The 26,736-nt window shown below is 35.1% G+C and overlaps 3 protein-coding genes across 3 annotated transcripts; 2 read left to right on the top strand and 1 right to left on the bottom strand.

The window, feature by feature from the left end:
- The first annotated feature begins 2,153 nt into the window (after nucleotides 1-2,153).
- LOC113761800 (putative casein kinase II subunit beta-4) lies at nucleotides 2,154-6,283 on the top strand. Its single transcript, XM_027304938.1, has 5 exons — nucleotides 2,154-2,711; nucleotides 3,401-3,619; nucleotides 5,148-5,257; nucleotides 5,350-5,515; nucleotides 5,713-6,283. The coding sequence occupies exons 1-5, from the start codon at nucleotides 2,417-2,419 to the stop codon at nucleotides 5,841-5,843; spliced, it is 921 nt and encodes a 306-aa protein (XP_027160739.1). The 5' UTR covers nucleotides 2,154-2,416; the 3' UTR covers nucleotides 5,844-6,283.
- A 7,767-nt stretch (nucleotides 6,284-14,050) lies between these two features.
- Nucleotides 14,051-18,786, top strand: LOC113763478. The gene is made up of 3 exons (XM_027307305.1): nucleotides 14,051-15,704; nucleotides 16,795-17,056; nucleotides 18,113-18,786. Exons 1-3 carry the CDS (start codon nucleotides 14,479-14,481, stop codon nucleotides 18,290-18,292), a joined length of 1,668 nt encoding a protein of 555 aa, XP_027163106.1. The 5' UTR covers nucleotides 14,051-14,478; the 3' UTR covers nucleotides 18,293-18,786.
- Nucleotides 18,787-21,681: 2,895 nt separating this feature from the next.
- On the bottom strand, nucleotides 21,682-23,532 carry LOC113761310 (60S ribosomal protein L37a). Its single transcript, XM_027304246.1, has 5 exons — nucleotides 23,436-23,532; nucleotides 22,771-22,810; nucleotides 22,283-22,371; nucleotides 22,123-22,205; nucleotides 21,682-22,029 (listed from the first exon to the last, which is right to left on the bottom strand). The coding sequence occupies exons 1-5, from the start codon at nucleotides 23,436-23,438 to the stop codon at nucleotides 21,966-21,968; spliced, it is 279 nt and encodes a 92-aa protein (XP_027160047.1). The 5' UTR covers nucleotides 23,439-23,532; the 3' UTR covers nucleotides 21,682-21,965.
- Nucleotides 23,533-26,736: the final 3,204 nt, after the last annotated feature.

The following is a 26,736-nucleotide window of genomic DNA, read 5'->3' on the forward strand; positions in this document are numbered from 1 at the left end:
CTGTACAGACCAATACGTATAAGCAACGGGCCAAATTGGATTGAGATGATTTCAAATAAAATAATTTGCTTCACAAATACTAATCACCATTTTATTTTCTTAATTATCTTTTTATCTCACATACATCACATCATAAAAAGTATTACAGTAATTATCTCAAATAAATCATCCAAATAAACTCCTATCCAAACAAACCACATGGGTTTGCATTCCATGATAGAATTTTTACATTAATATCATTGTTTATAAACAAAAGAAAGGAAAGAAATTGTGTGAGGGTTTGTGTTTACATGTTGAAGTGAGAGTACAAATTGGAAGGTTATAATTGGAAGCCTCGTAATCAAGTTCTTTTGGTTACTCTTTTCTTTTTTGTGGTTTTGGGGAGGGGAGGGGTGTATATACAGGAGGAGATGCCAGCTCCAATTTTATTAATTATCTCAAAATATAAATAAAAAATGTTCATTTAGCTACTTGACAACTAGTTAAAGTAATTCGATTATATGTTTTTGTTGCTTAAACTTCAATATCCAAATCAAAATGAATATTCGTATTTCTTAATTATCACAATATTACTTTCTCCTTAATCTATTGTTATTCAAACAATGTTTGGTTGTTGATTAGGCATTTGATTTAACACTATAAGATAACCACACATTCTAAACTTTTATCTTTCATTCCAAATATTAATTTCTACTATATTTAAAACACAATTTGTCTTTAAGATGAAGAATAAGGACCATAAGGGTTAAAAAAAATGTTTGGATAAATGGGAAAAAATAGAAATATAAAAGAAATAAAATCAGAGGGTACAATTTTGAACTTTGGCTATGTAAAGAAAAAAAACAGAAGCATATTTGTATTTTACCCCCTAAAAAGAAATATAAAAGAAAAAAAAAACACCAGAATTGCGAGAAACAGAAGCATATTTGTATTTTACCCCCTAAATTTACTTAATCTTACATTGCCCCTATGACGCTTGAACACTTGAAGATAGACATGATGGTTTGCCTAAAATATCTCACTATTTTGTACTATTTCCACGTATTGCAAAGATAATAATGATTCTCATTGAGGGCTTTAATACCCATAGGAGGGGTTGGTTGGATGGTACGAGGAAGGGAGTGTAAATCAAAGATGTCAGAGTTAAAACTTTTCATTTACAATAAAGAAAAAAATAAAAATTTTCATATCTAATCTTTCACGGCAAACAAATCTACCAATTGAGAAAGTGAATACAAAACTGTTTTCATTTATCTCTTCACAATCGTGTCTTATAATCTTTATAACTCCACAATCTATATGGATTCCTTAAAGGGAAATAAGGGCAAAAACTGAAGGTAATTAAACTAGTAGTATTGATATTTTAAATTTTAATTAATAAAATAATAAAATTTTGTGATTCAAACAACCTATAAAAAACATAGAAGTGATATAAAGATAAAAAAAAATTAGAATTCATCCATCACAAACATAGAAGCGATATAAAGATTAAAAAACTAGAATTCATCCATCACAACATTTGTTATTATCTTTATTTTCATAGTTTTATCACTTCTAGATTTCTTATACGTTATTATTTTTTCTTGAATAATGAGTTAACAAATCCATTGAACACCTAAAAAAGGAAAATGCTAAATCAACACTCTTTCATCTTAGGTCTACATTCCATACAACTTTTAATATCAAAATTACAAATTTAGAATTGAGGATTGTGGATTTGGCCCTTCTGTATTTAAAAAATAATAATTTTCTCTTAACTGTCACCTTTACGTATTTATCCTACATCTTTTTTATCACCTTATGTTGAAAACTTTTCCAAAGATGCTAACCACAATGGGAGTGTATATCATCACTAAAATATTCAACAAAAAGTAATTTTAAAATTATCTTTCTTAAGAATTATTACGATGATATAGTCTGAAATATCTTATCATATTCAAACCAACCAAATTTAGGCAAATGTGTCAAAAACTTTTAACTATGAGGGAGAAAATCGAGATTAAGCGAAACCTAAGGATGCAAAGTGAAATTTACCCAAAATTCAAAAGATCTAAAAGAGTAAAACTAAGAGGAGAGAGAAACCACAGGTCCTGCAGTTCTCTGTCCCGTCCATCCGTAACCATGCCCACCCCACCCCCACCCCCACCCCCACCCCCACCCCACAGCGCGGGTCCTCTCTCTCGATGTAGATAGACGAAACCCTAACTATTTCCGTCTTTTTCCAGATATTTCTCAAATTTCTTCTCAATCTAGGGTTCATTTTCTTGGATTTCTACCACTTCATTTCTCTCTCCCAGTTTTCCTCCCCAATTTCCTGAATTTACCAATACAAAGATTGGTACACAGACATATACGAAAAGACTTGTTTGTATATATTGAAATCGATATTTGGAGCGTGAAAATTGATAATTAAGTTATGTATAGGGATCGAGGCGGAGGTGGAGGAGCATCGAAGGCGGAGATCATGGGAGGACCGCCGTCGTCGTCGTTGGATCGGAAGCGAATAAACGATGCGTTGGATAAACACTTGGAGAAGTCCTCTCCTTCGACATCTAGGGGATTAAAGGATAAATCTTCAGCTGGGGTGGCAGCCGTGCCATCCACATCCGCTGGTATGGGTGGCGGCTCGGGAAAGTTGCATCAGCAGCTGGACCATCGTGATACTCGCTCCACGTCTACTCTCACTTCCAACAAGATTAAAGCTTCTGATGGTTAGTTTCCTGGAAGTGTGCATTTTAATTTTTTTTTCAACGATTTCTAGTTTGTTTGGAAATGTAAGGTACAAATTTAATGTATAACGTGCTGTAGATGGACATAATTTAAGTTTATTGACATTATATTAAAGAAATATTCTTTCTTAGAGGTGGGAACGTTATACCCGTTAAAGAGTGCAATTAGGATATTCAAGCGTCTGTTCCAAATTGATGATTCCTTTTGAGAGGATTTGAAGAGGATAATGGGGATTTAGCTACTTAGTTTTAAAGGGCTCTTAACAAAGTGAAATGAGTTTATGATTCATTCACTTGAAAGTAACCATCACTAATGTTGACAGTAACTCTGGATGGTTGATGGCTAGAATCAAATTTTGAGCATATCCTTTTTTGGATACACAATGTGTACTTTCTACTTCAACTTTGCTAGATTCTTAGTGCTTGGTTGTTTAATGCTTCCAACCTTTCACAGCTGTTGTATGTGTCTCATTCCCCAAAAGACTTTCTCCGTGTTCTACTACTATCTGAGAAAAGTGAAAAATCAGGGTGATGTTTGCGCCTTAGCGAACTTTAAGTTATGTGGTTGGTCATTTGATTCATCTTTTGCTCTCTTGATTGGGAATTTGTGCGTTTCCATCTGATTTTACATTATGAGTCGTGTTTTTTTCATGGCTTCGCATTTTTTTCAGATGAATCGGATACAGATAGTGAGGAGTCTGATGTTAGTGGTTCTGAAGGGGATGATACATCTTGGATTTCATGGTTTTGCAACTTGCGAGGAAACGAATTTTTTTGTGAAGTTGATGATGAATATATTCAGGATGACTTCAATCTTTGTGGGTTGAGCAGTCAAGTTCCATACTATGATTATGCACTTGACCTAATTTTGGATGTAGACTCCTCTCATGGTAAGTGTTTTCATTTTTTATATGTACTTCTGAATGAGTCTTTGGAACATTTTTCTATACTGTTCAAGGAGTTAGTGCTAGCCATGACTTGTCATGGAACCAGATTATGTAGATCAAGATGTATTTGGGTTGTAAAATATTTTTCTCATGCTGCTGTTCCGATAAAATAAAGTAGAGGGGAGTTTGCTTCTTTTTGATAACCTGTCCTGGAAGATGGTGCAGAAAGATATTAAAAATGATAAGAGAATCAAAGTTTCTAGTTTAGTTTTATTATCGTAGGCTCTAAGATATAAAGTTGTGAACTTGGAATTTTGTCTCTACTTTTGGCATAGGGAAAGATTGACATGAATTTCAGGAATTAAGTAGAGGTTTTCTTATTTAATTTCAAGGTCTAATACCTTTCAAGTTTGGGAAGAAATTGTTGAAACTTTATCTGGACTTGAAGCTTTGAATAATGATCCTACTAGGCTATCCAATGTTTCACTTTCATCCTTGTGATATTCTGGTTTTTTATTCACTGAATGACATCTGTATGGTTTCATTATAGTGGATTGCTTGACTTCATGGATGACCATAGGATAACGAGTTATCATTTGGTCGTTTATTTTATGTAAGCCAATGGTGTTAGCTTTTTCTGTATCTTATCAGTTCATATAATAGCATTGCAATAACGAGGAGTACAAGCCTAGAAAAACCAATTTTTGTTAGAATGACTCATAGATTATCATCCTCTAGTGAATTATATGGGATGGCCTAGTTTGCGTGATGGCAGAAAATCCTCATTTTTTTGGGGCGGGGTGGTTTTTCTATTTAAGAATTTTAAATCTTTTCTTTCTCTTACTTTGTCTGTTTCTTTCTTTCAACTTACCCAGCAAAGATGAAAAACATGGTTTTTCTCCCTTCTGATATTCATGAACCTATGAAAGAAAGCCTAAAAAAGTGTCACTCAGATCTTATGTTTTAAGCAACTGCATGAATGCTTCTGATGTGTGTTGGTTTTGTTTCACGTTCTAAAATACCATATGAATTGGACTTTTACTATATTGAGAAAATTGTGCTAGATGTTCCACATGATTCTACTCTAAGTTGTCTCATAATAGAAATTTTGGCATGTTGTGACGCTTTTCTTTATGTTGCTACAGTCGTTTCTTTTTGAACTTTTGCTGGAATTTATCCAGTGGCATAGGCTTAGATGTCCATATACATAGTTTTTTGGAATAGTGGAAAATCATGTTTTGTTTGCCTAATTTAGCCTTCTTTCTTTAGTGTGTGTGATCACAGCGTCCATGTGTTCTCATGTTTCTGAGTGATCGGCTGTGCCCTTTTCTGGTTATTGTTCTATGTTCACAACAAACTATATATTTGTATTTGTTTGACGGTTCAACAGTTGGGGATTGTGAATGTCCTTTGTTTGCTTCTATTTATCTTCTAATTACTGTGTCCAGACTAGTTATTGCAGAATTCAAATGTGTCCTGTTTTAGCTAATTGGTTCATGGAATATCTTCTCCATCCCGTGAAAATGAGTAGGTGACATGTTTACCGAAGAACAGAATGAACTGGTGGAATCAGCAGCAGAGATGTTGTATGGTTTGATTCATGTTCGGTACATTTTGACTAGTAAGGGAATGGCTTCAATGGTAATGTTAATTTATTTTGTTAAAAGCCTTTATTTATTTAGTTTCATATTATATGTTATGTTGGCTAACTAGTGAGCTGATACCTTTTTCAGTTGGAGAAGTACAAAAACTATGATTTTGGGAGATGCCCAAGGGTTTACTGTTGTGGGCAGCCCTGCCTCCCTGTTGGTCAGTCGGACATTCCACGATCCAGTACAGTGAAGATATACTGCCCCAAGTGTGAAGATATATATTATCCGCGTTCCAAATATCAAGGCAGTATCCTTTTCTTGCGCCATATATATATATATATATATATATATATATATATATTAAAATTGTTTCCTGTTATACTGCAATTGCATTGGGATTGAACAAATTGGATCATGCTTAACCTGATCTTGAGTTGGCTATTAGAGGATGTTTTATGATGCTTTTAGGCTTGTGGAGATTATTTATTTTCTTAACTATCCAAGATATCGATGGTGCTTATTTTGGAACAACGTTTCCTCATCTCTTCTTGATGACATATGGACACCTCAAACCACAAAAAGCAGTACAGAGCTATGTCCCCAGAGTTTTTGGCTTCAAGATACACAGGCCCTGATGCAGAAGTTACATGTTTTATTTCTTTCAGATCTCAGACTCTGGCAGCAGTGGTTATCAACTGGCTGCTTCCGCAACGTTGCTGTGGGGTAATGAGTCGGGTCAAGGGCAACAGGCTGGATATGTGCAAATTGAGTTACTGATGTAATGCATTTACTACCTTTCTGGCAAGCAAATTTGTCCCGTAAATTTTATCATTATATTTAACAGAGCATTTGTGATCTTATTGCTTTCTTGGGTGAGAATGATGGAGATGCTTTTCATTGCAGCGCCGTTGTTTGTCTCCGTTCTTTCTTAATGTGCATTAAGTATCTTAATTTCGCAATGGAGGCATCTACCAGTTAATGCTGATATCTAGGGTCCTGACAACAACAAATATGAGCCTTCTTATTGTTTCTTTGAAGGTTTACGTTATGTAATTTCATTTGATGTATTGATGGTCTCACACTGACTGACAACACTGTTTGCTCCCTCAAACATGTGCATGAATATGGAAAAGAAATAGGAATAGTGGTACGATTTGAGTTTTTGTGCTTGATGTTTGCCCTGTTTGATTTAGATCACATTTGAACTGCTACAATTTGGAAATGTGGAATCATGTTATGGTGACTGGCCCCACGCCCTCAGCTCTCCAAACTCTTTAGTTGATCGTTGATGCGTAACTGTTGGGGATCAGGAACCGCCTGCCGTCACCACAGGATACTGTCTAGACGCTACAAAAATAAATGTAGGCGCTAAAACTATAGATGTAGATATTAACACAAAAACAAATAAAAGCATAGTAAATATTCTCTCTTGTTGAAATTTGTGTCCAAAATTGTGTTGTGATATTTCATTTTGGCGTATTAATGTCTATATCAGTTATAGTAGTGCCTACACCATAGAGGCCCTTGATCCAACTTTTGATGCATTATTTGATGGGAAAATCGTTTAAAATATTTTTCACATTTCATTGAATAAATTTTTTTTATCTCTCACTTTTTTAAAATTGTAAGTTTACGTTCCTTATAAAATTAAATCGGCAAAATTTAGTCTTAATCTAGATTTTTAACCAATTTTTACCTTGATATCATCACGTGACTTATACATGATTATTATTTTTAGGGGCAAAAACATTAGATCTCATTTATTGTTAAATAAATAACTCAATGCATATTTATTTTTACCCCCCCTCCAAAAGTAAGATCTACTGCAAAATATATTCATTTATCCCTAAAAAAAGTGAGATTTGACTCTATTCATATTCATTTTTGTCACTAAAAAGTAAAATATGACCTTTTTGTATATAAAAAAATGACTGCATGTGGATCACATAATGATTTTAGACCAAAAAGTAGTCAAAAACTTAAGTTGAGATCAAATTTTACTACCTTGAAGTTGTAAGGGACGTAGAGTTAATATTTTATAAGTAAATGGCGCAAAAATTTATTTGACAAAATGTAATGAATATTTTTAACGATTTTCCCGTATTTGATTCTATGAATTGCTTATAAATATTCGGATTGAAACGCATGGGATGATTTAGAGCATTGCCTGTTTTCCGAAGAGTAGTTCTACCTGTTTTTCTATTCGGATTACAAGGTTTGGACAGGAGATTATTTGCCCAAATATATTTGCTTACATCATCATTACAATTTTCAATACACATTTTTATCTTCTCAATTATCTTTTTATCTCACATACATCACATTACAAAAAATATTACAGTAAAAATATTTCAAATAATTTACTATCCAAACTCACTTGGAGTTGTGTAGGATACCATACATCATTCCCTCCTGCATGCAGAGGTCAGGATAGAAGCCCTTGACCATAGAGACAGTTACAGTTGTTTCATAAACATTTGACCAGCAACTCTTAGTTAAACTGAAAATCAAGGCATGTGTTCAGATTCAACTAATTCCCACTTTCAACGTAACAAAAGAACATAAAACAACATGAAAATAAAAAAAAATAAAAATGTTTGTGATGCTAACAAGGAACCTGGATGCTCTTCTTGAATGTCAAAAATGCTGAGCTAAACCATCAGTTTCTACGTCAACTTTTGATCTTTGAAGAGCCTGTTTTTGTTTTTCATCCGGTGCACCATTTGCACCTTCCTTACAATTGCCCCTTGGCCCTCTTCCTCATGTTGTAACCAAAAGAAAGAAAAAAAAAATCATTTGGGTTCAACATTTAGCTGGCGACCATCAATCCCAAAGGGTTGAGTTAGACAAATATCTTGGATTGGGTTGGGTTAGATAATCCTCTCTACTCATCAATTGCACCTACTATTTAATTGGCCAGCAATTATCAAAGCTTTCAAAAGTCAAAACAAAGTTCCTTTATCATCCATCCTTCTTATTTGTATGACGAGCAGCAACAGTGGTTGAAAGCAAAAGCCGACAATGTTCATTGATTTGTTGTGGGTTTGGTACGGGCTAAAATCATCATCCCAAATCCGCAATCAGCTACTTGCATCAATCAATTTCCTCTTCCATCCAATCAACCAACAAAGTAAATTGTCCCAAGTAACTGCAGGAGGAGGAAGGAATTTATCACAGAAGATGACATTTCGAGTCTCGATCAGACGGATAATTGGAAAGGGAAAAAACGATGGTCCATTCAATCAGTTGCTGGCCATGTGTGTATGCTACAATTTTAACAAAATCGACAGCGCAAATGTGAGTTCGTTCAACGCTCGAGAATGAGTTTGAGATTATTAGAAGTCATCTGAACTGAATAGAACCGCTACAATAAAATTAAAAAATGATGCTCTTCACAGCAAGTGGGCTATCTATCGACATCATTCTCTTGCTATCCCTTTCAGGGGTTGATCTTTTTATATTTTTTTATCGAGTAGTAGCTTACGTTACTTTCCTTTTGTCTTGTTGTACCATATTGATATCTTTCGTATTCTTCCAAAAAAAAAATTGATTGAACTTTGACTCTCAAAGATAGATTGTTCAATTTTATTTTAATTTTTTTTTTGAAGGAACAGATTATTCAATTTTTGAGTTCAATAAAAGGTAGCCACATTGACTTTCTCAAGGTTAACAATAATAAGATCGATGCACTACGTAACCACGAACAACAAAGTCGAAAATCTTTTACTGAAGCACCCAAGTGGGTTTGGCCCTGAGTTTTTCCAGTGTTTGGTTAGTTTTTCTCTGAAGTTTTCATATTTAAAGGATTATTATTTGGCATAGCAATTTGTCTGGTTTTCAAGTTCGTCGAGTTCGAGCTTAATAAAATTAAGTCAAGACTCGATTCGATTAGACTAAAATTTGACTCTACTCGACTCGTTTGCAGTCCTACCTACAATGCTCACAAGTAATTTTTTAGTTATAGGAAAATTTGTCATAAGATTATGCAGAATCTTGTTTTCTATTGTAATAGAATGTTGACTTGAAGAGCTAATAATTTTCTATTCTACAATATGCTTATAAGTAAGAATTATTATTAAGTACATATCCAATCATAGCAAATATTCAATACTCCGTTTCTTTTTTTTTTTCGGAAACGACATCTGTTGTATAACCTAATCTATCATACACTAAGGGGGAGGGGCGGACCTAAGGAGGTCCAGGAATAATTCGAAGGGGACTGAACCACCACTGGACCAAACGGGTGCGTACACCTGGATTTTTTGAAGCCAAGCCACTTTAAATGTGGCATACCCTTGCCTCCCACCCCACCAAACTTTAATGGCTGGGTATATGCAGTTTTTACTTTTCCACAGAGTTAAAAGACACAATTATTGTCCATATTTTATACAACAAATATCAAAATTCACTTTTTATTTTTCTACTTTTACCCCTTACTTCAATGGACTGAAAAAAAAAAACCTTTCACTTTTGCTATGAATATTCCGGTTATTAAAGGAAAAAGCTGCTCAAGAGAAGAGCACGTCGGCCGCAAATAGGCGTGAAAATGCATGGAAAGTCCCCTTCGATTCGCCTTTTTCCTTTCTGGGCTTTAGGCTTTAGCACATAGATGCAAAACCGAATCAAAAACCATGGATGATGATGAATGAAACAAGCCGAGCTCTTCCAAGCAATCATCCTACCTTTTCTTGATTTAAAAAACCAAATAAAAAAATAGGGAAAGAAAAAAGATATCTATGCTTTTACTACTTGAGAAGGCATAGATTTTGGTGCAATCTTCTTGTCTGTCCAATCCTTTTGGTACCCACGTTTTTGGCTGATTCTTCAGCGTTGATGCATTAGTTTTAGGTTGGGTGCATATGGGCTCGAGGCAAAGGTGGAGACCTATGTGACCAAGAAAGGGACCTTTAAGCATTATAAAGAAGTAAAAAAACTTAAAAAGTGAATGGACAGACATAAAAATTGTCCTGCTATTGCTCTCATGCTTGAATTATTGCAACCTAAATGCTTTTGGTATATCCGTTGACAACTTAAATTTGTCGGATTATCTTTCTCGTATTAATACTAAATCAATCAGCACCTTTTTAATCAACTTGCAAGATATATCAACTATTCAAGCAATTGATAAGTATATATACGAGTAGTTTATTACCATTAATTAATTTTTGGTTTGTCTTTGTACCCAGAAAAAAAAAGTGTATAATAATTTTGTTGTCTCATAATAATTATATGGGTATATAGGATTGAAAGATGAACCAAACTACTCGATATTTGAATCGAACTTGATTTAATAAAAATTCATTTGAATTTGGTTCGCTAATTAGTCTAACCAAACTTGAATAGTATTTTTATGTTCATTAGCTTTTAAATTTGATTAAAAAAATCCATTCAAACTCAATTCGGCACATAAATAAGTTAAAATTGAACAAAATTTCAAACTTGTTAAAATAATTAAATAAGTTAAAATATTAGAGTGTTCTGACTTGATTAGTTTTATTTACCCTCCTTTGGTTTGGATATAAAACGTTGGTTAGTGACAAGAAATAATGCAAGATTACTTTGTCCATGCACTCCTCTTTCTTTAATGTGTACATTAACAATGCGTTTTTTTTTTGGTATGGTTGACGTAGTTTTCTGAGGTATGCTTTGCTTACCCTTAAGGAAGGGGTAATGTACAGCCCCTGTTTTGGTTTTCTTGACAGAAACAATGAAGTAGTTTGGTGTAGGGTCAAATTTGAACGAATCTTAAATTAGTCAATAGAGCTTGGCTCCCAAGGAACAGTCCCGTTTGACGGATGAAACTATTTCTCGTCAGCCATTCTTCAAATTCATTTGGAGAACAAACAAGCAAAAGATGATCAGTATTTGTGAGTCGCATAGCTATTAAACCCAATCCGGTAAGGGATTGAGTCGTTGGTTAAATCGGTGAGTATTAATTTAATATTTATAAATATAAAATATTAATATTAATATACATAAAATATAATAAAGTGTTTTTAGATATTAATTATTATACTTAAAAAGATATATAATAAATATATAGATATTAGTGGAAGATTTAATTTCATTTTATCGTACTTTTAAATAAATAAATAATATAGTCAATTATAAAATAAAATTTATATCACTTGTTTTAAAAAATATAGCATTATTTTGTTTTTATTTAAAAATAAAGTAATTTTCTAATTAATCATATATTGTCAGTTTAAAAGTTAAAAGGATTAATTGTATAATAAAAAAATAAATAAGTTTATTTAAAAAATATTTAGTTATCAAATAAAAACTAAACAAATGGTAAAGTCTATATATATTTAAATGAATATCCAATGTACAAATCTTATCAAAATCATATACACATTTTGTTTCGTTTCAAAAATAAAGACCTATAATTTTTTTAAAAAAAATGGGCAAACCCGGTCAATTGAAAAACCAGGCAGGTTTCCGCTGCAGTCTCTCCTTTCTAGATTACGGGGCAGGTTTGATCCGGTCAAACTAGAAACCCGTCCCGATCTAATGCCTGGATCACCGGACTGATCAGTTCAATCGCTAGGCGGGACTGAATTTAATGCGGGACTGAATTTAATAACTATGACGAGTCGTCTTACAACCCAACTCAAAGTTCATAGACTCCGGGGTCTATAGAGTATTGAAGATTGATCACAAGAAATTAAAATGATTTTTTTTTTAAAAAAAAAAGCCTCCTACTCCTTTCTGCCCGCTTTCCACATCCAACTGCTAGTTACTAGATTTGAACTCTGAACCTGATGGCGGAAAGAACTAAAATCCCTTGAAAAACAAATTTATTGAGAATATTTCAGAAAAATGGAAGAAATGTCTTGCTCTATACAAGTTCTTGACCAATTCGATTCAATTTTTGCATGTCATACATCTCATAAGGTATGCCGAGATCAAATTGACCAATTCAATGCATGAATCGGCTAATAACCCAATTAATTGAAAGTATGGTATCTTGAACGTATACGACTCGGTTCTGGTCTCAATGATCAAATGATCCCCAAACTTTAGGGTACATGCGACAATACACTAGAAACAGTCCCCAGAGTTGTAATTTTCCCAAGTTGCTAGATTTTACAATATTGTGACACAAAGCTAATTTTTCAAAGAGTGTGGGGTACATTTTACTTTCAGAAACACAAGGGTGTACTTGTGTAAATTTGTCTATTCTTTTTTTTTTTTTTTTTTTAGCAGGCAAGTTAAGGTTTTTCAAGTCAAAAATTATAAAAGCAAGGGAATAATAAGCTCAGCCGTTCATAAATTTCCATATTCATTCCTTTGAAAAAAAAAGGGAATATATTATCAATCATTCAAAACTTTTCAAAGGCTTCAAGTTTCTGGACTCGATTGGACATAATGCCCGATAGGGACATGATTTTTCTCCTAAAATGAGGAGGTTAGGTTATTGACTAATCGAATCTTGTACTCTTCAGTTTCACATTAATTTGTCCTACCAAATGTTGAAAAACAAACAAAAGTTGCTCTGCATCGCTGGACCACCAATTGAATTGAATTCCCTTAGAATTTGGCTCTGCATTTATTATTGTCAGCTACGAAGTTGTGAAAGATCAGTAAGGGTGCTTCCTTACTAAATAAATAATAGTAATATGATGTTGAGGTACGCAAGTAACAAATTAATGAATAAAGAGTTGGCACAAACAATTCACTTTGATGTGGTGGCTCAATATTTCAAGCAATAGAAAGATATTCATTCATAGTTTTGATGAATGTGTTCATGGGTAACGTCAGTTAACAACGCGGATGTCAAGAACCAGTTAATCTATTTATTAGTACATCAATCTATTTGATGTTTCAAAAATTAAATAAAATTGGCGACAACTTTTAGTTTATTATTTGCAATTGTTATCTACTGATATGAAATTACATATAAGACTGCAAAATGTAAATTCTAATATATAAAAAAATAGTTGCATACCGATACACAATCAAAGCATCAAATAAAGGAAAGATGATTGGATTGAATGATAAGGTGTGAGTAATCGTAAACGAGAGGTTTTGAATTCAAATCTTCTCACTGACTGGGAGATTGTTAAAATAATCCTAGTTAGTTATATAAAAAAGTCTAATGCTCAATAAATAAAATTTATTAGAAAGGAAAAAAAAAAATAAAAGTAGCACCGTCTAATATATTTTATTTTTGACTTCAAACAAACCATGAAACTTTTTCTTATGCCTATCCTTGAGTTTTATATGTAGGCTTCCATGACTAAAGAATCAAAGCCATAGACTTTTCCAAACTCTTCAAAAATTTCCAAAGTCATGCATCTCTTTCTACTAGATCCTTCCGGTGTTAAATAGCCTGGGAATCTTTCAAAATTTTCCAAACAAAATTTCAATCCCCAGCCGTGTCCAGTGGTTATATTTATTTTTTTTAAAATATATAAATGTTATTTTTTTAAAAAAAAGTAAATTTTGGATTGGACCCGACGTGCAAATGAGCATAAATAACCCGTGTCAGGGTCACATTTTCTTGAATTTTTTCCAACAATAATTTATGGAGAAATTAGCCCCCCCAAAAAAAAAAGAGGTGCGAAGAAACAGATAAAAGAAGAAACTTCCAACCAATTGTACTATAACTTAAATTTGACTTGTGAAAGAAAACCAGCCCCAAAAAAGAAAAATAAAGTACAAACACAACTCTTTTTGACCCGAAAACACAAATCAAAAAGGTCCGAAACCTGGCTGTGGCTTTCCAGTGATAATCCAAAAATACAAGGGGCATGTGAGCAAATTCACTCAACTATTTTCTCCATAAGTCATGGCCTAGTGGGCAATTGGATGCTGATCGCCTCCTCTTTGGCTCTGAGTTTCAAATTCATTCTCCTTCGGACACCGTCCACTCCTCGCACTCTCCGCTCCCCTCCCTTCTCTTCTCCTCTTCCTAAGTATAAAATCGACTTCTTCTTCACACACTCACACACTAACTCACCCTCAACAAAGACTACACCATCCCCCCCAATCCGTTTACCAGAACATTACTAGCACCGCAAAATTCCACTCTCCAACGACAATTCCACAACCATCCCATTTCACCAAGCAAGCAAATTTGGACGCGAAAACAGGAAAAAAGCAATCTTTTTGCTGGAAATCCGAAAGGGTTTCTTGAATTGAATTGTTGTGGTAATAGAGTATCATTTTGATAGTGGATAAAGTCTTCTTTTTTGTGTTTCCTATCTTTTTTTGTTTTCTGCTTCCTTTTTGGGGTTCTTATTGGTGTTTGTGGTAGGATATGTAATGCATCAGAAGAAATCAGAAGTTCAGATCGGAAAAGAAAGCTGTGGCATCTCTTCCGATTTCAATCCCACCCCTCCTCTGAGTAATCTTCCTCCTTCCCTTCACCACAAACAACACAGCAGCAACCCCCAACAATTCTATTCTTCTCACTATACCACCCCCAACAATTTTGCTGCCTCCATTTTGTCATCCTCACCATCATCTCCGCCCCCAAACTCACCTTCTTCCCCCTGTTCCTCTCTTTCTGACAATCCCAATAACAATCACAGCTTGCATATTATCATCAATGAAAATGAGCCAATTGTCCCCTCTATTGCCTCGTCTCCTACAACCAAGACCACCCCTCACAAGAGACCCCATCTGGGCCAATCTCAATTCTCCACAAAATCCTCAAATTCTCTGATAAAGTCCCCAACTTTGTCGAATTCTCTTCACAAATACCCGTTTTCTCCGGCCCCAGTTGCACCCAAAAAGTCTCCTCCTCAACCTCCTTTTTGCTACAAATTCTTGAGTAATTTCCATTACCGCCGCCTCCTCCGCCACCTCCACCTCCGGCGCCTCCGCGTCCACATCCGCCTTGTTCTACTTTTGTCCCTCCCCTTTTTCTACTTCCTTGTTTCCCACCCCAGCCACTCCTTCGTTCTTGATTTTCTATCTGCTTTTGCTTTCTCGGCTGCCCTGTTGTTTTCTCTCAATTTAGCTCTCCCTCGGCTGCCTTCCATCAGGCTGTTCTTGGCCCGTTCGCTCCCGATTAAGCTTCCCTCGTCTAGCCAGGTGGTTTCTGGGACTAACCGGCCGCATTTGCCGGTGTTTTGGTCAATAGGGTCGCGGCCTAAGACCGAGAAAAGGGCGAACTCCGGTTGTTGGGTGCAGGCATATAGCAATGGGGATGTGTATGAGGGGGAATTTCACAAGGGTAAGTGTAGTGGCAGTGGGGTTTATTACTATTATATGAGCGGGAGGTATGAGGGTGATTGGGTAGATGGCAAGTATGATGGATATGGGGTTGAGACTTGGGCAAGGGGCAGCCGGTATAGGGGGCAGTATAGACAGGGGCTTAGACATGGTTTTGGTGTATATAGATTTTATACTGGGGATGTTTATGCTGGGGAATGGTCAAATGGGCAGAGCCACGGGTGTGGAGTTCATACTTGTGAGGATGGTAGCCGGTATGTAGGCGAGTTCAAATGGGGTGTCAAGCATGGCCTGGGTCACTACCACTTCAGGTAAAATGTTTATCTAAGATTTTACTTGTTTGCTTCTCAGTTTATAATTTTTTTGTCACCATGTTTTAACTGCTCGGAATACCTAATTTGGTGTTTGAATTGAATCAGTTCCGGAGTTCTTGTTGAAATTTGTGAATGCTGATACATTTTCTGTCAGCAATGTAAATTGTTGGCATTCTGTTGCAGTTGTGAACTTTGCATATTTGACTTTTCATCTTTCAAATTGGACGGTCTGCATACTTCATGTGCTTTAGAATGTTATACAGCTCTCTTACTTCCATATGGATGTCTGATCCTGAACAAGATATACTGGAATGCATTAAATGGTTTTAACTGTTCTTGAATGTTTTGTAAATTAGGACAAGAAGGAAGTAGAAGACTAATTTCAACTTGCAAGAGAAAAGATATTAAGAATGAGACCATAGTGATAATTCCTCCTGTTTGGTGATGAGAGAAGAAAAGGGAACAATATTGAGAAACTATCCTTATTTGGGGTCTTAGCTCTTTGAAAGTGATTCAATTTCCTATGTAGGTGGGTGTAAAAAAGAAATGAATCTAGTGTAGAGGGTAGGCAGTACAAGGAAGCTGTAGTCCTATATGGCATTTATTCCATTTGCTTAATTCCTGAAGGAAGAATCATACTGGTTTAAGAGAACTTTTCACTAAATGAAATGGATGGTGCCATTTCTTTCTTTGCTTTCTAGGCAGTCCCTTCTCTCAACCTTGACTTGCAGACAAGCTGTTCCCATGTATAAATTTGTGGTTCATTCCAACTTCATATGACATAATCTCTCTGTGCCAAAAATCAGGCCACAGCACTTATTAGATCATAGTTCTGCAAGTTTAAAGGTCTCAAGGCTGCAGAAAATGCAAACTTGTACATGATTATGATGATGTCACTTTTACATCTCATCGCTGCAATTCATCATTATTGAGATGTATCGGATAGAAGAAGCTTATTAAGTTGTGCGTAATAGAGGTCTACATTTAAGATTTACAAGAATAAATACATACAGTAGTCCCCACCGCTCTTTGATTCCTTTAATTGAGTGAGATTTGTGTGTTTACCCAATTGAATATTATATATCAGGAATGGAGACACGTATGCTGGGGAATACTTTGCTGATAAGATGCATGGCTTTGGGGTTTATTCTTTTGCAAATGGCCACCGGTATGAAGGATCCTGGCATGAGGGTAGAAGACAAGGACTCGGAATGTACACTTTTAGGAATGGGGAAACTCAGTCGGGGCATTGGCAAAATGGGATTCTTGATGTCCCTAGCACACAGAATGCGTCCCATCCTGTATCTCCTGTCGCAGTTTACCATTCCAAGGTGCTCAATGCAGTTCAGGTAAATGGATATTTTATTTTGATTTCAAACGTTCTCCACTAACATCTGGAGAAAATGTTCCCTTTCTTCTTCATTTTGTTTGTATATTTCCCCATAAGGAGAAAGGATTGCAGGCTCGAGTAAATGATCCTAGTTGTAGAGAATGTCTCATTCTTTACTGCCAATTGGCTTCTTCAACCGCATTTGTTAGTAAATGAACAGAACTTGAGCTAATTTAATTATTATTGAACACGATAAAAGGACATTTTATGGAGAGCTTGTTATCAAAGAGCTCCCATCTTAAGCTACATTTATGAATTTTGCTCTTTAGACATTAGTCATACTGTGCTATTGATGTAATCCTCTTTGGATGTGAATCACATGTGTGTGTTGAGTGCTATAAAAGTAACATAACTACTCTCTGTACAAGTAGAATTTCGAGATTATATATGTGGACAATTTTTTCATATTTGTAAACAAGCTGTTTGTGAACAGTCAAATTCGTTTGTAAACTCAGCTCTCATTCACTTAAAATGTACATGAAAAGCAGTATCATCTTTGCTTCATGTTTGTTTTGACTCATATACATCTCTGGGTTGGAGAGGTCTGAAAAATGCTAAGAAGATGTTGTGGAAAACCATTACATAGATTAGATGCATATCAACTTATCGCAAATATGGATGCCCTCATCTAATTTGTTGGCTGCTCTTTGGTTCCGTTGACATGTCACTTATAATCCTTCTGTTTGCTCACAGGTCTGCAAATGTCATTTGCTTTTCTTTAATCGACATAGCATACTTTTTATGCTTTTAACAGAAATAATAAGAACTTGTTATATCAAACTAAGAAAGGCCTTTTCTTTGTTGGTTGGTCTTGCTGCCATTGCCTGGTTCTCTCCTTAACCTGGAAAGACTGGTTAAAAACAAATTCGTGCGGTGAAGCATATTCTTATGTTTTCTTTGTGCTTTTTGCGCATTTTGACTGGACAGTTGAATACCATTTGCAAAGTAGATGCTAAGATTATGTACTTTGATTGACAACAAATAATTTTAACACAAAATTGTCCTTTGGATCCAGGAAGCACGGCGAGCAGCAGATAAAGCTTATGATGTGGCCAAGGTGGATGAGAGAGTGAACCGCGCAGTTGCTGCAGCTAACAAAGCAGCCAATGCAGCTAGAGTTGCAGCTGTTAAGGCTGTGCAGAAGCAAATGCATCATAGGAGTAATAGTGATGATATTCCAATTCCTGTTCATTAAGAATTGCTGATGGTGAGTCAGTCTCATTTCATTAGGCTCCCAACAAACCAAAATGGCTAGAAGAAGATGGTGCTGGTGATATTTTCCTTCACTTGCCTCGTGTAGATTAACAGAACTGAATAATATCTTGAAGAGTTTACTTTTGCTGCTTCCTTGAGATGGCCTATGACGTAGTATATTTCTGCACCCTTTTTCTGGTGCATGAAATATAACTGACTTCTAAGCGGAACAACCTCTATACCTTCATGCAGCTGGCTGAGAGAGAGAGAGAGAGAGAGATCTGTCCGCTTTGCTGCCTCTGGCTTTTATTCTTTTCCTGTTTTTGATCTTTTTACCTTGTTTAGTCATTTTGTTCATGTAGTTTTTAGCTAGTTCAACTTCAGTACTGGCCATGAGGAAAACCTCAATCCAGTCGGCCTTGTATATTATGGTTAATAACTGCTGAGAAACTAATGGAACTGTTATAACATAGTAATACAAAATTTAGTTGTATATTTCTGGCCATGAGGATTGGGTTTACCTTTTTGCCTTGTGCACCCAAAATTACAAACAAGTTCTGGATGGTGTCTTTTACACCACAGCTTGTACACGCAAATCTAAATCCAAATCAAAACAAATGCTAAAAGGCAAGATGGATGAAAACAAATTATAATAGACCGGATTGGTTGGATTCTGAGGTTTCGTGGACCAACTTGTACCCCCAGTTGAAGCACAGAGCCAAGGGAATGCAAATTTTTGAGTCCCAGAAGCAAAGAAAAGAAAATTGAAATATACGAAATTGGAGTCCCCTATCCTACCCTTTCTTTTTCTTTTTTTTTTTTAGATGTCCCCTATCCCACTCGTTGGTGTGATGGGATAATTTCACATACCTCCCCTGAGGTTTTTGATAATTGCAGAGAGCTTCCGTTAGATTTTTAAAATTACATACACCTCCCTTACTTTTACTATTTATGTAACAATGTAGATCCAATAAACTAGATTTTCTCTTAAAAATCTTAAATTGCTCTTTCGTACAAAATTAAAAAAGAAAAATACAATACTCTCAATCAGTTTCTTTCATATTTTGCACCAATCAACTATCCTAATTTTTAACAACTATCCAAGTATAAACTCCAATTCCAAATTCAAATAACCGCCCAAAAGATTCTAAGTTGTACATATAATATAAATGCTTGCCATGCAAAGAAAAAAAAAATACACACACACACACGCACACACCCCTTCCCCTCCTCTCACTGACAACCAATTTTATACTCCAAAATTAAATCTCAATGCCCTAACACCTTTCCAATACAAGCTAATCTAGTTTAGAACCACTGTTATAACACTCTCACATTCTTAAAAATATGAACATCTAAGAAGTAGAAAATAAATTCTATCTCTACAACAAAATCATAACTAACAATTACTAATCCAACTAAAGATATTCTTATGCAAATTATTGACATTTTACAAAAAAAAAATTCCTAATAACAAACAAAATACAATAAATTCCACATCTTTGGTCTTTTTTCTATTTCAATCATCAATTTTATTATTTATTTATCTATCACCACGAGCCTCTTCATTTCTTTCTAGTTTGACACATAATTTGCTTGTCTGTTGATTTTATAGTTTCAATTTTTTAATATCCACAAAATTGAATATAATAAAAATAGGGTATAGTAGTATAAAATTTAGGAAATAAAGGAGCAGAAATAGACACTGGATGGAGAAATTGGATTTTTTTTTTGTTTTGTAAATCTATTGCTTTAAATTGTACATTGTCTACCAAGTGGAGGACATTACAGATATTTCACTACATCAAGGGAGGCAACTGTAATTGCTTAAACTTGAGGGGAGTTGAGTGAAATTGACAAAAATCTCAAGGGAGGTTTCCAAAATTACCCTTGGCATGATGTATCCTACAATAAATATTATATAGCAGTGAGAAAGATGTCGCTTAGACACTTATCTTATCTTAGTTCTGTAATTTAAGCAAGGAGAGGCAAAAAAGAAACTGGAAGAAATTAAAATTTCAATTACTGGCGAGAGAAAAACTAGAAAAAATTTCATTGGCTTTGCTCCTTCTCGGTGCATATTTACGAGGAAGAAAGTATTTTACCTTGACTTCTTTTTTTAAGAAGAACAAGAAAAAGAAAATAAAACGAAGAAAGTTAAAATATTCAACTCATAAAGAACATAGACTACAATTCCCTGATAGATACGTGGAAGGTTTACTGGAACCTTGCAACAAAATCAGCCTGCTGCCTGCTGCCTGCTGCCTGCTGCTTTACACCTGTGGCACCTAGAAAACTTGTTTCCAGCTCTAAGTTTTCATTCATCCTTTGGCAGTCTGTGCTTCTGAGGCTGGGGTTTTATTTTCATGTCATGGTTTTCGTTGCTTGGAAAAGGAAAGCTTGCTCCCGAATCTAGATTGCAGGCTTCAGGAGTCCTCCTTTTGCCTTTTTCTTTTCCAAGCTTTCTAAGGGCTCCCTAATGACACGTCTTATCCGTCATGCCATGACAGAACCGCAACGATTTGTTTACTATCCGTTTTTGTTACATTAAACTGTGGCATCAGGTTCTTCATTTTATACGTCAAGGCCCACCATTTTCCCTGGTCTTAGGAGCTAACTTGTGTACATTTTGTTCCCACATTCCTCCATTGCATTGTGTACAATTTGTTCCATCCACGCCTGCCTTCATTATTAATGGTTCAGAATCAAATCTTTTGTTAGTTGGAAGATATCAGTTGACTTGGAGCTTTGATCAACTATACTGGTTCATCACATCGTTCGTTTTCCTTTGCAAATTTTGTCAACTATAATGGGCGTTGATACAAGGCTTAGAGCTAGCTTGGAATAAAGGAAATAGGAAGGTGACAGTGGAATCTTATTCACTGTCGAGCATTCTGATGATAACTGGGAGCATCACAGATGGGGTGCATGGAAACCTGGTCAGGAAGATTAAAAAATGGACAGCAAGGAACTGGGACTGTAAGTTTATCCATTCGTGGAGGCAAGGAAATAGGGTAACGCACTAGCCAAGATGAGCTTACGGGCAGGAACAAGCTAGCTCGTGATGCAGACACCTCCGGAGAGCATCAGAACACTGCTGTATGAGGATGTGGTAGAGGTTGCAACCCCAAGAGTAGTAGCTTGCTAATGGATGTTAAACCCTCAGATGTAACCACCACCAAAAAAGACTCCCAAAAAAAAGAAAGGAACATGTGCCCGAGTTTGGCAGAGTCCAACAAATTATCAAGAAGAACAATCCTACAAGGGGCCAACGGCAACAGTGAGTTTCTAACGGAGTTCCCCAACCTTTTCCAGTGTCATGCTACAATTTGCAGTGATCGAAACTATTACCACAGCAGCAACAAAACCGAACACGGATCACAAATACTATACAGGAATAAGCAAGTTACTAGTGCTTAATATTGATGAAAACTCATTTTAGTGATGGCTTACTCGTCCAAGGTTGAGCTAAACAGACATGTATGACAAGTGCAACATGCTACTTCAACTGGGAAATATAAAAGAAACAACAGTTGAATATTCTAAAGATAAAACACAGTGTGACAATGCATATTGGATTCCAGAAATTTCTTCATCTAAAAATGATTTGACATATCAAATTCGAATAAGTAAACAAAAAGATCTCCAGCATTCTCCAAAAGAAAAAACACGATCTAGCTCTCTGTCTGCTCCCTCAACCTTCTGATGGTGCTCCTGACAGTCACAGCACTAGCAGTGCTGCCAAATAAAAATAAAAAGGAAAAAAAAAGGTTAGAGATTTCAATTATGAGCTTGAACCTCTATAGAGAAGCATTTCTGAAAGATAATTACTTTAACGTGTAAGCACCACCAGCCTTGACTTTGCCACAGTCTTTGCATCCCCAAATTCCAACAGCCTTCCTCTTTACTGCATACTGCAAATAAACCACACATTACATAAGCATTTGCATAAAATCAAACCAAAGGCTGAACAGAGAAGGACTATATATACCTTGCCACAGAATTCACAGAGATACTTGCTATGCTGACTAACCTCCATCTTCTTAATCTGCTTTCGCAAACTAGCACCATAACGGGTACCTATGTTTCACCAGAAAATCGATGAAACATGTCATGTTACAGACTAACAATACCACAAACAAAGCTGGACAGCAAACACACCATCCAACAAAGAATGACCGCATGCAATGAAACAAAACTACAGGGTGTATGCTCCATCACAGCTCCTACACAGACACACATTTTCAGCCTGAATTGCTACTGCTAAAAAGCAGAAGTTTCAACAACTTACTAATAATGGTGAGCTAACATCACACCTACATTGAGCTACTAGCACAAGTCTGTGAAAGTAGGTAGATCATGAGTTGTCCATATTTATCTTGGTGATACTTAATTATAATTCATACACATTCCTAATAGCACCTATAAAATTCTTTACACCATGTAAAAGGATCCCACAAAAAAGGAAAAGATACATACCATATTTCCCAACAATACCCGCCTTCTTGGTTCTCTTAGTCTGCAAAAATTAAACAAGCATGATGAAATTAGAGCTACAAAATTAATTTCAACAAGATTAACAAATAAAAACTTACGAAAGTAAGCTGCAATCAGCAATCTGTGCACAAAACCATGACACGATTTTTTTTAACAAACGACCATATAACATATAATAACACCACAACAAGCTACAGCAAGAACTTCCCATGATTCATTTCCTTACTACCAAAAATACTCCGGACAAAAACCAATCACGAAAACTCTCCAAGCTAAAACGACCACATCAAGAAAGCACCTAAAGTTGACTCTTAATCATCTTCCAGATTTTAAATACAGATAATTACTATAAATTTTTTGCAAGTTCGAATCCAAGAAACTTCAGCGCCTAGTGAAACAACAAATATAATTTCCCTCCACCATCTACAACCCCCCCCCCCCAAAACCCCATTCGCATTGGCCATCTGAAAAACAGATAAATTGAAGAAAACTGAAGAAAGAAAGACAAAATGCCTATGCTTATCCCATGTTAGAGGAAATGAACAAATCATAATAGCAATAACAAGTAATTAAGTCGAAAAGGAAAAGGTTAAACTTTCGATTTATTAACCAAATCCTGATAACAGTCAGAGCTATTGAGAGCTAACCATGTTGAAGAGCTGGGAAGATTCACCGCAGAGACGGGGGCTGAAGGATGAAGCAGCAAAACCCTAGACTCCCTTTGCAGTCAGAGAAAACCCTAATTGTTTGGCTAGTTAGATTTTATAGGCCGTCCAGATTACCAAGTTGTACCTTATATTGGGCCGTCTTAGTATGCCCGATTTTGTTAGTTGCCCCGACTGGAGGGTGGCTCGTTCTTGTTTGTTGGAATAAACTCTCAGCCAGCGGCCCAAAATTTCCAATCCGCATTTGATTGGATCTTTTAAGTTTCATCATTTGTGACCCAAAACAAAAAAGTTATCATGTTACTTTGCACATTAATGGGATGGATTTTGAATGAGCTTCCCAATTGATTGATATATGTTGTATTTGATTTCATAATTAATGTGTCTGTAATTCGTGTGCTATGCAAAAAGACTACAATGACAATTATACGTTTTAATTTGAAAAAAAATAAACAGTTGTTAAAAGATACAAGCTGTAAATTTGATTTATCTAACAAAAACAAGCTACCATGAGACTCTTAGAATTTGAAAGTGTAATTCTCTATTTCTTTAGTCTTTCAATATCAAATGGAGCGGTTTAGTGCTCGAGGATGTTTTAAATTGTATTGCTAGTTACAGGATATATCTTAACAATAGTATCTATGGTAACAAATAAGTGGTGGTATGAGTCAGGAGAAGGTTGAGTTAGATGGTAAAAGAAGAGCAATTGTAAGTAGGTAGTTCAAAATCTTTTACTTAAAAAAAAGGTGGTCATATAAGTTTGGTAAGAATAAATGTCTCCAATTTTTTATTCTATGCCTTTATTCAAAATGATTCTAACCTACATGTCCAAAAAAAAAATTATCTATGGTTTGTGACTATCTGAATTGCTCTCATGCAACCAAAGTTCTTTCAAATTGTCCTCATTTAATATTTCCTGGTGGAGTATTTTTCCTGCAAACATCTAAGAGTTGTGCTATGGCACTCCCTTGATTTAGTTGTGTCTGTATACTCACTAGCCCCCTACCACAGCCTCCTTAGCCTCCTCTCCCCCCTAAATTATAATAGAATAGGTTATACAAATGTATCGTTGTCGACAAAAAGAATATTTCCTGATGGAGTAATTTTCCTCCAAACAATTGGAAAGAGAAAATTTACCATTGAGGACGTCATGTCAATAAAAAGTGTCACACAAGATTGCAAAATTTTGGAGATTTTGGCACTAATATATTGGCTGTCTTGATTTTTTTTGCAGCTTTTCTTTTTGTAACTTTAAAGTTTGCCTTTTGGAGTCATCCTCTAAAGGAAAAAGAGAACATACACCGCAATCCACACGCATTGGAACGGCTAATGTGTTGTTGACGCCTGTGAATTTGCACCAATGGAAAGCTGATAGAGACAATTTAAAGGAAGTCGGCAGCAGTCCTTTGCCTTTTTTTTTTTTTTTTGGACGTTGCATGAGAAAAGAAAAACGGGCAATTGCTTCCTTCCATTTGCGAATCCAGTCAATGGTCCAAGTCTTAGAGAAGAAGCAAACAAATGGAACCCAAATCGGATATGAGTTTTGATTTGATTAAGATTTAGATAATGGGGTAGTTTCAGTGCTTCATGCTATTCACAGTGATGGCCTATTAAGCCTTTTTCCTATGTTTGTCAGCGTTATTGTTGGAATGCTCGATTCATGTCTCCTAGCTTAAGTAACAATAAACATGAATATGCTACCAATTTAACAGATTGGTATCTCATATATATCTTCGCAGTGGTGGCATATATATCTTTAGATAATAATTGATTTACGCTTTGGCTTGAAGATTTATTCAAGTGAAATTCATGGAATTATAAAATTTAGTTTGAGGAGGCAAAATGCAAACACATGTAAATTTTAGAGTTAACGTAAAATTTTGAAAAACAAAATAGCTTAATATATATATATATATATAGTAAATATTATATACACTGACGATATATATATTATCACGGTTGAATATATGATACATATGCAAAATTTGAGTTTCAAATTCAAATTCATAGTATGTGTCATGTATCTAATGGTAAAAGTGTATATATTATTAATGTATAAAAGATTAATTCATATATCTTCGCAGTGGTGGCATGTATATCTTTAGATAATAATTGATTTACGCTTTGGCTTGAAGATTTATTCAAGTGAAATTCATGGAATTATAAAATTTAGTTTGAGGAGGCAAAATGCAAACACATGTAAATTTTGGAGTTAACATAAAATTTTGAAAAACAAAATAGTTTAATATATATATAGTAAATATTATATACACTGACGATATATATATATATTATCACGATTGGATATATGATACATATGCAAAATTTGAGTTTCATATTCAAATTCATAGTATGCGTCATGTATCTAATGGTAAAAGTGTATACATTATTAATGTATAAAAGATTAATTCATATATATATATATATATATGCATATAAGTATAACTTTCTAGAACTTAGGGGAGCAAATATAGTTAAATATATATTTAAAAAAACTTTGAAAATTTTTAAAATCTTATGGAAACAAAGTATGAATTTCTAGAACTTGGACGGGGGTGGTCTTAGTTTCGTGTTTCATGATCAATTAAATTGAGGAGTATTAGTTAAGCCATCTTAACATATTGAATGCTGTTTTTTATCAAGAGATACCTTACGTAAGAGTTATAGCGGGAAAGGGAAAATCTACAGATACAATAATGTAGTACGGAATAGTTGGGCATCATACGTGAACCTTCAAAACCTGGTGGAGTATTACTGCTTATTAACGAACGAATTGGAATTGGACGAGGCAAATCCGTAAATGTTGCCCTTTCCTTCGTTACGAGGGAAGGCAACAAATAAATTTAGAAAACCGGCTTTCAATTTTAGCCCATTCTTATCTTCTTGAATGATTGAAATCCTAGTAGCACGCAAGGCAGCTCTAGCTAGTGCCTAGTCATAGTTACTTTTTATAGGATCGCATTATTTTTCTCTTTTATCCTGTCTACGGATTCGCCTTTTTCTTTGGTGTATATTTTGTAATAATTGGTTTGTTTATAGGAGATTATGTCTATAATACTTTTTTAATGTGATATATATTTAATAAAAAATATATTTAAAATGTAAATTGATTAATTTATATTAATAAATTTTAATCTATTTTCTTTGGATACAAGAAATTTTTCTTTTCTTTTCTGTATGACGTGTGACCTTACGCGTTTGGATTGCGAATGTTTATATGTGGGAGACCTTGCTGTTTGCTGATGACACGAGCGACTTTGAGTTTGAATACAACAACGTCTCG

The sequence above is a fragment of the Coffea eugenioides genome, chromosome 2 (genome assembly GCF_003713205.1).
Source record: "Coffea eugenioides isolate CCC68of chromosome 2, Ceug_1.0, whole genome shotgun sequence".
NCBI classification, from domain to species: domain Eukaryota; kingdom Viridiplantae; phylum Streptophyta; class Magnoliopsida; order Gentianales; family Rubiaceae; genus Coffea; species Coffea eugenioides.

Coding starts and splice junctions, on each gene's coding strand:
- LOC113761800 (XM_027304938.1), top strand. CDS start 2,417: ATGTATAGGGATCGAGGCGGAGGTGGAGGAGCATCGAAGGCGGAGATC. Junction 3,620..5,147: donor GGATGTAGACTCCTCTCATG/GTAAGTGTTTTC, acceptor GAAAATGAGTAG/GTGACATGTTTACCGAAGAA. Junction 5,516..5,712: donor GCGTTCCAAATATCAAGGCA/GTATCCTTTTCT, acceptor TAACTATCCAAG/ATATCGATGGTGCTTATTTT.
- LOC113763478 (XM_027307305.1), top strand. CDS start 14,479: ATGCATCAGAAGAAATCAGAAGTTCAGATCGGAAAAGAAAGCTGTGGC. Junction 15,705..16,794: donor CTGGGTCACTACCACTTCAG/GTAAAATGTTTA, acceptor ATTATATATCAG/GAATGGAGACACGTATGCTG. Junction 17,057..18,112: donor AGGTGCTCAATGCAGTTCAG/GTAAATGGATAT, acceptor CTTTGGATCCAG/GAAGCACGGCGAGCAGCAGA.
- LOC113761310 (XM_027304246.1), bottom strand. Junction 22,372..22,770: donor GGGTATTGTTGGGAAATATG/GTATGTATCTTT, acceptor GGTGAAACATAG/GTACCCGTTATGGTGCTAGT. Junction 22,206..22,282: donor TCTGTGAATTCTGTGGCAAG/GTATATATAGTC, acceptor GTTTATTTGCAG/TATGCAGTAAAGAGGAAGGC.